The sequence below is a fragment of the Gnatocerus cornutus genome, chromosome 8 (assembly GCF_029298725.1).
Source record: "Gnatocerus cornutus isolate USDA-ARS CGAHR chromosome 8, icGnaCorn1.1, whole genome shotgun sequence".
Classification (NCBI taxonomy): Eukaryota; Metazoa; Arthropoda; class Insecta; order Coleoptera; family Tenebrionidae; genus Gnatocerus; species Gnatocerus cornutus.
The window spans coordinates 14798410-14811304 of record NC_142240.1 but is presented as its reverse complement, the minus strand read 5'-3'; the positions used below and the strand labels follow the sequence as shown (position 1 = coordinate 14811304).

The 12895-nt window shown below is 37.2% G+C and overlaps 1 protein-coding gene across 6 annotated transcripts in view; it reads left to right on the top strand.

Annotated features, from left to right (window-relative positions):
* The window catches only part of LOC148170194 (uncharacterized protein CG43867), a 101434-nt gene that overhangs the window by 9813 nt on the left and 78726 nt on the right, over positions 1-12895 (top strand). For all 6 annotated transcript variants that reach the window (XM_088044318.1, XM_088044316.1, XM_088044320.1 and 3 more), the window contains exon 2: positions 4610-5438. In XM_088044318.1, the coding sequence (XP_087900444.1) occupies positions 5142-5438 (297 nt within the window). In that variant the 5' untranslated portion in view covers positions 4610-5141. The remainder of the gene's footprint in view (positions 1-4609; positions 5439-12895) is intronic.

Below are 12895 nucleotides of genomic sequence, written 5' to 3'. Positions count from 1 at the left end.
AATAAAACATCGTTAGGGTACAACATTAAACTCAGCTTCTATTTTTGAACAATACACAACAGTTATTATTTTTTAATGGCTCTGATTTACATTTATTTTACATAGTTAATTTGCTTTGTTTCCGACAACAAAGGGACTATGAAAAGGCATTCGTATGTCATTCCACTTTTTATGGCTTGTGCATCAAATCACACGAAAAATTACCTTTTGCTTGGCGCATCCACCATATTTCGAACTACAATGCAAGTCTCCGGTTACCCGGAAATGATCAGTAAAAGCGTAACAGTGCGAGAGTGTATATTTGCGAGGTTTCATGTCCACTAAATTTTCTCTTTTAAGTTTTTACGATTTTTTATAAAAATGGAATTGTCGCTACAGAACATGCAAGAGCAATAAGATTTCACGGTCCTATTTGTCAAGAAATTTTATTTAAAGGCGTGTGTAAAATAGGTGGGCAAGGATTCTTTATTGTTCGGGAATTTATATGGTTGTGGATTTTGTGCAAAATACGATTTCACACTTTCAAGTTCCTTTCGAACATAAAAGCATGCGCTGATCCGATGCGATATTTTTATCAGGAATGACCCTCATGGTAGGTGAAAGCTATACAGAAGTTGTGATTATGATAAGACCGAATATCCTAAAATCCCAAATTTATGGGAATGGATATGACAAAGGAACATTTTGCATATGATACGCGTTCAATAAATGTCTAGATAGGGTGGTTGGTAGTCTTTCCCATATCGAACTATTTTAGGTGTGGCAGAAGATGATGAGGGTCTGTATGTAGACCAAATTAAGATAACAGTCGATATCGTTGGAGGAGTGACTGTAAGCAAGATTGTCCGAGATTGTTTCAGGAATGTATGTAAAGGATGTGGGAGTCATCGATTCAGTTTTTTTACCCCAACAGCTCGCGTCTGTTATCAATTCAATAATCCAAATTCTATTATAAAACATTTCGTTTTAAAATCCTCGTCGTCAAGTTGGTCGTATTTTAGTCGCCTCTTCAGAATCTCAATTTGCAGGTTGTCCCAGAGTTCACCTGAACCCCGTATATAAAAAAGCAGTCCCCGGTAAATAATGTGTCCGATTACGCCTATCTCTTATCTCTTTGGTCCGTGGAAGAGGGGAGTCGCACCCAACCCGTGCCCTCGGCGCTGCCACCACTTGTTTATATCCGTCTTATCTCACTTCCGCTAACGGTTTCAGCGCGAATTTTAAACTTATTTCCAGCATATTTTAACAGTTTTGTGTGCTCAGGTATTTTTGCCCCAGGATACCTACAGCTTTTTAAGCGACGTCATGGGTCGTTTTTTATTGTTCCCCCTTTTTAAAAGAACCCTTCAGATAGCGAACAAGATTGGACGCGAGATTGATATCGTGGCCCAAAGCGCTTACCTTCGAGATGAGGTAAAACCATTTTACTACTAAATTCAATTAGACTTGTGATGAAAGTTTCGTTCTTTTTCACCAACTTTGAGATAAATAATCCTCCCAGACACTCAACGCGCAATCCAATTAAAGGCGTCACTATTTTTACTATATTCTTTCACTGTTTCTATAGTTAATGAAAGTTGTATGCAGCTGTAACGGAGATGTCTGGACCAAAACGAGGAAAACAAACAGAGGTCGTATATTTAACAACTTCCGTTTATCCTCTTTCAGGGATCGTTCCAAAAATAATATTGTCTTAGAACGAAGGGGTTTACGTGAAAGAAAATCTCTTTTTATGAAACCGATGCAAGTGGCTAAGGCGAAAGTATCCTTTTTCAAGAGGTTTGTTGCGGCTTAAGGAATTATTTCGACAAACCGCTTCTTGTCTTTTAGCTGAGCTTTGTCTAATATTAGAACCAATTTAGAAACTCTCCCAAGCAAGCATTCCACGTGGGCTTTAAATATATACCGTTTTAAAACAAAAAAATATTTATTTTTTGTCTAAAACAATGACCTGGCCGACCCTTGCTATATTCCAGTAAATCGCCGCCTTTTTTGAGAAAGCGTCCAATTCCGGTCCCCGGAAATGACGCTGTGAATTTGCCTTGTAAATGACAGAGTAAAACGCTACATCACCATCTCTATAGTTTCATAATAGATGTGAATGCAGCTCGTCTCCATGAAGAGATCTCGTTGGTCCACCCCTGGGCCCTAATAGATCATTAGAGGAAGGGTAATTTGGAGCCGGGCCAGGTCATCAGAGGCCGGAGATGATGATCAGCATCGGCCACCCGGAAATAGGGTCAATCTCGATGCGATGTTACCCCCTTTACATCCCCGCACCGTTCAACAACCGCCCAATCATAATAAACGAATTTTTAGATTGAATTAGGGTAATCGGTTGTCGTTTTTCTGCCAGCGAATCTTGACAAGTTATAAATAATTACGAGTTGATTGAATTTGTACTGTGCATGCTTTTTCAATTTTAGCGAAGCAAATTCACTTTCAATTTGATAAAAGCTAGAATTACAAACTTCGAAAATTGGAACAATGAAATTTCGTTCTACAATATAAACTTAATTTAATTCAGGCGGGTGGGTTTAATTTCATCAAAGGAAGTTCTGTTGCAGGGAAAAAAACATCGTATTTATCATCCAATTCCGGTGGTTTTTAAGTTAAAGTCTTGAATTGTGAGATCGAATCGGTATCTTTCAAAAACTAGTTACGCGCTTATGAAATATACATGTTTGGAGCATTACAATTTTAGAAATTGCGATTTTCCAATACTATTGGAAAGTTATATTGAGTTTGAAATTGATCTGGCGTATTTGCACCTCGGTACAAGACTCTGGGGATTGCAGTACTAAATGTGGCGGTTCAGTTTCATATTTTCCATAATTTAAAGTCAACTGCAGAATATTCGGATTGGTTTGTTGGCCGCGTCGCTACTGAGGATGCACATTGTTCATGAAGGAATATAAATGATAAACACATGTGCCAAGCATAATAAATAAACACGTGTTGTTACCAACGCGAAGCCATAAAAAGCCCCACTTGTTAAGAGCTTAATTGATTGTGTTGAGGACCATCTTCATCCACGTTTGATTTAACTGCGCGACTTTGTTTTCGCAGTATCGTTTTTTATCTTCTCTTTAACGTATTCCCCCAAAGGAAATTTAACGATAATGGAAACATAATAATAAAAAACTGTTTACGGCCCTGGCGTATAATTTCGTTGTTTAAATTGGAGAGAATTTGTTTGTTGAATAATAAAAAGGCGAAAAAGTTGTCGACGTCAACGAGAAATCATTTCAGTCTTTGGCAAATTCCGTTATTTCCTTCCAATCCGACAAAACACGGGGTTTCCACTTTTACGCTTTGGGAACAAAAAGTGTACGGTCAGTTTCCTTGTTCTTATATCAAGGATCATTTATTATCACAGCTTGGTTGTCGGAAAAACGCATACAAAAAGTGTTCCCCGAGAAAAGCTTATGACAGTGTTGGGAAACATGTTTGATGGTCGTTTTTTCCACAGTGTTGATCGTGACTTTTTGACCTTTGTTACCGAGAAAATTCGATTTTAATTAGTTAAAAACAAGGTATGAATATTTCATTTCGGCTATTAACATAATTCCGCCGTTAATGTTATATTTTTACTTTTGATTTCGAAAATTTATTAATTCATTAAATTATCTGATATAAAGTGGAAATATATTTGTTGTTGCAGTTTTACGGTTCCTTCACACGCGATGTGTTCACTGGTAAAATCAGGGAGTGTGAAAATTTAAAGAAACTATGAAGTTATCGCATTGTCAATACTAAAAACCGTGACATGACGTTTATTATTTCATTCCTCCTCTGTTCCACCTACTGTTCTCCAAAACCAGGGTGTTATAATGTTGCTAAATGACAATATACTGCGTGTGTAGGTTTTAACGGCTGTTGCTAATCTATTAAACATTCTACAAGTCGCAGCAACTTATGCTTATTAACTAGACTTGAAACTTTATTGTCAGATAGAACAAATGATCGCTTTATGAGATTTAGTTGCGAACTTCCAACTCGGAGGAGATCGTGATCCTGAGTTGAAATTATTGTAAATACTGAATAATACCCGTAGCTTTGTGCACGAGCCTTTAGGCAAATGCAAGGAGACATAAGACGAGGCTTTATCTAAAGTTGTTCTTGTCTTTAATGTGTAGGTAAAACTAGATGTTAGGCAAATATTTAAACAGAAGGGTTTTACCTTGATAAATCTTTGCACGGGCAAAGTAATGAAATTCCCTAGATATAGGTGGATAAATAAAGCGCAAGTAGCTTGTTTTGTTATTGTCCACTATTTGTGTAAATTTTTCAAGCAAACATGTATCGTGTTTACATAAAATTATGTAAATAAGTTTGATTATTATTGTTGTGTTGGCAGAAATAATATAGCTCTGACTTTGTCAGTTCCGTTTCCACTGTCCGCAATATCAAGTTCCACGTGTTGGAAAAGAGAAAAAAGGGTTTAGGCGTCTCTAAAAATATTTTCGTGGAACTGGCTTAAATATTCGTTTTTTGAGCGGTTTGTGTCTATAAAGAGGCGGATGCTTCCTAAAAAAAGTGCGTGGTGGCAAAATGTTAATGTGTCGGCAAGCGATTCTATAAATTAACAGTTTGCTTTTTGTTTCAGATATAAAAGACGCCGTCGTCCATTAAGTCTTCGCAGAAGAAATATTTATAAAAATCAAATATAAATAAGTATATAGGTGTTGAAAATTATAAAGTGTTGTTTATATTTGTTGAATCGATGTTGTTATATGAGTATGTCATCGAATTTATTAAATAGGAGCGCGTTTAACGAGCACCGTGTTTATATAGGATGGAATGAATGAATGATTCAATGTTTATTAGTAAACGAGAGAGATACCGAATACATACACACGACCTTACAACTTATAGCTCCTATTATAAGGTCAATGGCCATGCATTTCTCAGCCTAGAGATGTCTGCACTCAGTATGCGTTTAGACTTTGATAGTATTCTTACTTTAAGAATTAACTAGTATCATTTTTTCCTCTCTTCCACCATTGTCAAAAACACGCGGTTGTGATTCGTAACTTCCATCCAGAAACCTTAGATTGTTTAAATTAGTGCTTTCCTTGTTAAGTTTGAATTCGTTTTAGTAATGGAGGTGACTTAAGTTGAAACAGTTACGCGTGAAAATGGCCGATGATTCGAGCGCGAACTCGCGAAGGCTTAGCCAAATTTTCGATCCGCTGTCGCGGTTAACCGAATTGACGAGGGCGTCACATTCGACGCCTTCTTCACCGCGACTTCTTCCGCGGCGACCAAGAGATGTTACCTCAGGTCTACCACCGCTAGACGGGTTGGATTCTGGACCAAGTCGCGCCGTTGATCCCAATAATGTTAATTGGCAAGAAAGATGTCTCGAATTGCAACTGGAATTGCACAGGAGCCGGACTCAGGCCACCCGGACGAGGGACATGCTGCGAGAAAAGGTAAGAAGAATTTACAAATTTTTTTCTTGTAATTTGTGTGCTTTGGAGTTTCAAACCGCGGCTGTCTACGTTTGCAAACTTTATAATGACTTTACTCCCAAATCCCACGTTAGTAGTTGTAATTAGAACTACTCTCAAGATCATGTAGTTTGGTTTTTCTTCGTAATTGCGGCTTCAATTTTAATTTTAACTTTAGTGTAAAATATTGCAGGTCTGTTTTCCATGTTTTATTTAATTATGATTTGTTGTAGCGTTTCCTAAGTCGTGTTAATTATCGCACGTGTTTCCTCCAACATCCAATTTCGTGCAAAGGAAATTGTGTTTGGGTTCGATATGAGTTTAATCATTGATAAAATTTATTTTGCAACAGATTGTATAGGGTCCTGAACCGAACCCTTGTCATATAGCACTCGCAACACGCTAACACACAACCCCATGTTTTTTACCCAATTCAACCCTGTTTCTAGCAAATATTAAATGCGATCGGTTCTCACATCAACGGCGATAAATTACATCAAGTTGGGCATTTTAAGAAAATTGAATTCTGTTTACAACACGATATGTGATGTAAGGATGACCGGGGAAAATCTGATTTGATGGTTGTAGTCTTTTTGCGCAATCAGGTTTCTAGGTACCAGTGCAATATCGATATCTGTGATGGCACAGTCTTCTCTCATGGATGCTCTCAGACAATGCAATCGAAACGTGCTTCTTTGCTATCAGATAAAAAGTAAAGTACGATTATGTGTTTATTTCGTTATGGATTAAGTAGAAAACAAGATACTTTGGCTGTAGGAATGAAACCGCGTCAAGGGAACGATACGGTTCGTTTCTTTATTACATAACATGGCGGCTATGATCGTTTGCATGTATTTTTGGCCCCAAGTGAAATCTTATCTCGTAATGCCATGAAAGATGTTTCACTTCACACACTCTTCACGTCGCGAGTTTCGTAATTAGTCGGATTTAATTGATTTTCCGGTCAGAATCGTTGCAAATCTGGGAAATAAATTGACGACGTATGGTTTAAGGATTATGTTTTATAGTATATTTTTTAAAAGTTTGATCCCTTTTGGAAGCGAGTGGGATCGTGAAAGGTTTTGTGATATGATATGGGAAATGTCCCCTAAGATATGGCCGAGCAGATACGGAGCTCTCTCGAATTCATAAATAATAAATGGCCGATCAAATATTCATGTCTTTGTGATCTCGCGGCCTTCTGAACATCGTACGCGTGTTCGAATATGGATAGCTTGACACTTTAAATATGCAAGAAATCTGCACGATCAGTAGTAATGCAGAGGGTGGAAAGTAATACTAGGCTTTATTAGAATTGCCGGGTTCGACTCGTTATTGACTTCATGGAAGAATCATACTGTAGATTCAATGAATCATGAATGCAAGATATGCTAAATGCGTAGCTCGGGAATTTTTCAACTGGAAATGATGATATACAGGGCGGGAGGGCATCAACTGCCAAAGTTTCAAGGGGATTTATCATGCACGATGAAATAAAAAATACTCAAAGAAATGTAGCTCTATAGTCCCACTTTTAAAAAATAATAAGCATTTTAGGGTGCTGAGTCATTTTCGCATGCAAGGAACGAGATTATCCGGACTTTCCTGATTGATTCGCACGGAAACTTCTCAGAACAAATTGCACAATAGAATATTTCATCCTTCATTATAACCAGCTTGAGCGGGCATTTATTCGTTTACATTAATAGCATATAATTAATTTGGATTATCAGCAGTGAACTAGGTGCCACTCGGTAGTAAAACCCGTTTAAATAAATATCCACTGGACACGAAAATCTATTCATTTGAACATCATAATTCATCATGATTTGGACGAATTATGTTCCTGCATAAATGCACGGTTCCAACGCAATTACCGCGGTGATTCAATCACTCATTCTTTCTTGATGGGTTTCATTTATATTTATTTTATTTTAAATTGTTTCGCCGTTCAGTGCTGAAATTTTCGGGGCATTATCAGTGCAGTAATTAATGCTGCTGAAAACGGATTGTATAATCAGCGAGGAAAGATTTTAAAGTAAAATGTGGCTGTCGGGGATTCAATCCTGGAAGATTCCTTGATAAAATCTTTATCCCAAGGAGGTATTTTTTCCGCTAATGTGATTTCTGAGATTTCAACACGCAATAGGCAGCCTGTCATTGATTTTTATCATTGTTTGGCGTGTGGAAAGTCGAGTATCGTTACTCGGAAAAAGCCACACATTGCTGGAGAAAAAAAGTTTCCGCAATCTCAACAGTGGAAATGCGGAGTTTTTTTTGTCCGACAGACATTATGCATTTTATAGACTTCGTGTCTGAAACGCATTGTTTGCAAATTTATGTTGTAATAAAAACATTTTCCAATAACGTGTCGTGTATTCAGTCTCAAAGTGTCGTAAAACTCCATTTTATAATTGAATAAAAGCTACCTGCTTGCATAATTTAACCGTTATCTTAAACTTGATCGCAATAACGACTGAAATTGTTAATGTTTGCCTGAGAAATTTTCAGAAATGGCCTCATCAAAAAACTTTGCTTTGGTGGTCTCATAATTTCGTTTTTTTTATTAAGATATCACCTTCCAAAGGCATTTATCAGGTCGTTTGGAAGGGACATCGCGTGAAAATATTTTTTTATAGTGATTGCGTGAATAAATTGGAGTGATGTTAAAATTGTTTTTAAATATTTGCATATTTATGGACGTTATTAAGTTGTACTGCCGAATCGCATAAACCACGAAAGTTTTATCGAAATTTGGTGGCAGCGCTGACATTCTTCACCGTACAATTTCAGATTGTGGTCTCTCCAGTTATAGTGATTATTTCTTCGCTTTTCCATTAATGGATTTAATCCACTTTGTCGGTGTTTCTAATATGGAACTTTATGTTTCCAATTCCACTTCTGTCTATGAAGTTTTACATGTAATTTTTGTAATGGTGACGTCGCTCCTTGATTCCATCGCCAGTTTTGGTTCTTTGAAAATGTAAAATGGAAGACGGTATATTTAATTAATCAAGTTTGCATATAATGGATTGATTCAGTGAAACGTGGGGCTTTTAGAGTTCTCAGTGTCTGCTTGCAAATTGAATTGAAAGCAGAGCAGCAAAGGAGCGTTGACGAGCGCCATCTTTAATGTTATCATTTATTCATGGCACTCAGGTAAAGCCCTTGCAGCCCTCCCTCGATCCCCCTTTAAGAGCTATTAATATTAGTCGGCACTCACCTCCGTGTTCACCTGTTACGTAACAACAACAGCAACAGAAATGGAATTATTTAACGATTCATGGCTTTGGAAATCCTCCATGTGATTGCGGATTGATGCGTTCACTTAGTGACAGGTTTTTTAAACGGTCTCGGGGGAAATTCGTTCGTAGCGAATTTTTTTAATTAAATATCGAGGTTAAAAGCTCACGTTTTCAGAACGAAAATCTGTTTTTGAAGGAAAAATTGCCGAATATACGTTAATTAAACATACTGTTTCCGGGACACCGGAGTCACGGAATAAACGTCTTTGGTTGATATGCAAATTTCGTTAAAACGATTATAAGGATCGAACGGTACCGTATGTCCCGATAATTCCTGGCAAAGTATTCACAGATAATTGAATACTAAAGTGCACGTAATTACTGCGAAGGTACTTAATACGGCGCAAAGTCAACTAATGCCCCATCCAGCTAACGAACTGGTTTTTGTCTTTTTGGTTTTTGTATGGCGGGATTATGTCTGTTAGTCAAGCTGAACAATCGCGTCGAGCGCTTTCACAAGACGTTATGTTTGAGCAGCAGAATTAATTTCTGCTGTATAAATACACTGCAATTTGGTCAGAAATGTCATTTCGCTACTCAAATATCAGCTTGTTAAGCGAGAATGCGACTCACAGCGCAATTATTGCATTTTGGATCTTGTTTACATTTATTTGCAGCACATGTGTTTTGTGTGAATTCATAATGTTGCAGACATATTTACTTTTCAACAGCGAGTTAAATCTGCATAATATGTACTCGCTGCAAAGGACGCGTGTGCACTAATATAAGCCCGACGGAATTATTTCAGACATTTTCATCTTGTCTTTCAGTGACCAGCTTGTATCTCGTAATTTTGCTTAAATTTATTGTTGACACGTACCACCAAGGGCGTCGTTTTGATGGCACACATTTTAGTTACTTCCAGCTAATTACAACTTCAAGCTTAAATAAAAAAAATCGTTTAGCATTTGCGTGAGAACGTAATGGATGCTAAATTAAAAAAAACCTCCATTTTTCCAGGCTTCTCTAAATGTTTATTTTTCTGTTGCGTAATTGAGTTTATTTGAAATTCTGATTCTGGCTATAAATATGCAACTTCGCTTTTTCAAGTATATTCAAACAAATTTGCTGAAAATTTTAATATTAATCTTGCATTTAGTTGTGAGTAAGTGAATTTTTTGTTTATGTAATGTAGAATTTTTATTTGAATTCAGTCGGTATGTTAATGCCCAGTAATAAAAACTGTAATCTACATGCAATTACGTTTCATGCGAGGACCTGTCAAAGTATTTTTCGGTTTACATGTTTGGAAGAAATAAACCCGCCAACAGTGGAAAAATATTAGCCGAATTGACTTAAACGTTAGTAATAATTTATGCGAATGGTTAATAAAAGAAAAATTACATAATTTTATTGGCACGATAAGGTTTTTGGAAAGAGTCGTTCCACCTCTGATTCTTTTCGAATAAAGTTGGAGAATTTCCTTTCCAAGTCGATCCCTGGGAGTAGGTGCGATAGGATCGGCATTCCAGGTGATATTTTTGTGTTTCCGTGCAAATTAGGGCCATATAGAGTTCTCAAATGGTATCGCGATAGCGGAGGAATTCGACGGACCAGGGTGTTGTACACGGGGGGCCCACCTCGAATCCCCATTATGCAAATCGTAATCGTGATCGGGAGTATTAAAAACACATGCGTGTGCCTATTCGTTTTTAGTTACCTTTACAGCAAAAAAGGGGCTCGGCCACCCGTGAAACGTTCAATATCGAAAGCTGCGCCGGATGCCTTGAATTAGAAAACGCAGAGATATGACGACGCTTTTCTTCTGCCCCTGAATCACGGATGCGGCGTAGAATCAACTTGATCAAGACCGATGAATCAAAAATAAATATTCGGGAAAATCGGAACGTGTTTGTCTACCGTATTTTTGCAGAACGAATAAATCAAACATTGGAGTGACTAACTTCATTGCGAACTTTCCCCACAAATTGGTTTCAAATTTGAAAAGTTGCTGGTGGAAGCGAACAATGCGGGACAAGTTGATATTGAACACCTAAGAAGAAATAAAAATGACTGCGGTCAGACATTGCTCATTTTAGTCTGAACTCGACTGCACAATGTTGTGAACTCATTTTACGCAGAATTTTACGCAGAATCAAAAAATGGAGCCAACAACAAGTAACTAATTAGAAGCGATTAATTTTCGCATTGTAAATTTCAAGTTTTGAAATTTTTAATGCTTCATTTCAACAACAAACAGTCGTTTTTATTTTATTTGTCTTTTTTAATACACGCTTTGTTCACTGCTAGTTATACAGTCGTATATAACGTCCGCTGTTTAATTTTTCCTGTGCAATTATAAATTCGTTTAAAAGTTTCATTTGCCAGCTTCAAAGGTTGTCAAGTGAAACATAATTTAAATTGACTTTTTATATGAGAAAATGTTTGTCGTCTGCATTGCTCGTTTCATATTGTGTTTATATACTTAAAAAAAACATGTAAAACGTGATATTTGTACCTCCACTAAAAGCAGGAAGGAAGTAAAAGTACTCAAGTTGAAAGAAGTAAATAAAGTCGGAAAACCTATAAACAAATGATAACATTTAATTACTGCAGTTTATGCTTTATTTCTATTTTGGGAGTTAATCTTTAAACTGGTTTTAATAAAACTCCTGCGATTTGCTTTCCTCCATCGTTTGTTCGCAAAAATGAGCAACACGGGTTTTATATCCGCTTGTCATTAAAATTTTGTGAAGTCTGTAAAATAGAGTAGGTATTACAGTAAAGTTTTCCGAATATGTGCCGGAAATAACTCGCGTAATTAGCTTGGGTAAACAACGAAAAGTGAGAAAGCGTCGTCGATTTAAAATTTTTATTATCCTCGCAGATTGCGGCCCGGACGTTTCAGAAAAATTAGGAAAAGTTAATTGTTGAACGAAAATCAACGTAATTGGTTTTATATACCTACGGGCGAAGCAATCGAGGTATGATGTGCCGTTTTGCCTTGTTCGAATTTAATGTGGTGGAAAAGATGGGCCGAGTTGATTGTTTTAATCTCGTTAACTGGAGAGCATATTTTGCCGGACAAAACGGTCCATGCGTAAAATTGCTCTTCATACCGGTACCTCGCAGGGGTATCAGGTGGATGGTTTCCTTGCGCGACTTAATCATTTTTGTCTTGAACAGCATTCGTTTGAATTATTCATGAATTCAGGTCGAATTGAGATTAAATTAACTCTATGCAAATCCTTAGCGTTTCGTTTATTTACAACCCTCGACTCATTAAGCTATTAGTGAACGGAAATCGATATTGTTTATGTAACGTTTTCGCTTGACAGTGGATTATTTTTATACCAAGCGCGGAATTTTCTCTGATTCGAGATTTCGGATGTTTTCCCACATACGACGACATCAATATAGAACTTGATGAGCCACAATGAAAGCGTCGGTCGTTTCTTCTTCGGCGCCGTTTATTTTTATTCCTTTTCGTTGTCGTAAATATAGAAAATGTTTTGCTTTCTCGGCTTTTGAATAGGTGAGAAAAATGGATGCTCCAATGTTGTCGCAGAGAAACTTTTCAAACGCACTTTCTTGGCAGATGGCTCGTAATGAAGACGACGGGCGCCAGCGTCGCGACGTCGCCAGTCGGTTTTACGGTGGTTGGAACTGCCCGACCAACTCAGACACATCCTTTTATAACCGGCTTTATTTTGCCACAGCGCTCACTACTACTATAAACTAATAAAAAGACATCAGAGGCAATTTACTTCTCGTAATTGAGTTATATAGATAGCGGATAACATATACATTATTTATTATGACATTTGCCCGCTTGGAAAGTACGTTTTTTCACTCTGGAGCAGGATTTGCACAGACCATTTTTCACAACATCGAAACTCAGTTAAATCTCCGATTTAGTACCAACTTGTGTGCAGTTCTCACGGAGATCAAAATCAAAACGTGTCCCGACTCCGTATCAAACCAAATGATTATAATTCCTCAAGTAATTATGAAGATACATACATTTGCGAAGCGCTATTGTTGCAACTGCTTCAATTAAGGTTTTGTGATCAACTGTTCCTCATTGTTGCACGAAACACTTGTTGGAAGTTGCAGAACTAATTCCAGAAAGTAAGAATTTGCGACTGTAAATAACAAACCGCTTTGTTATATTGCAGTGGGAAAATTACAATT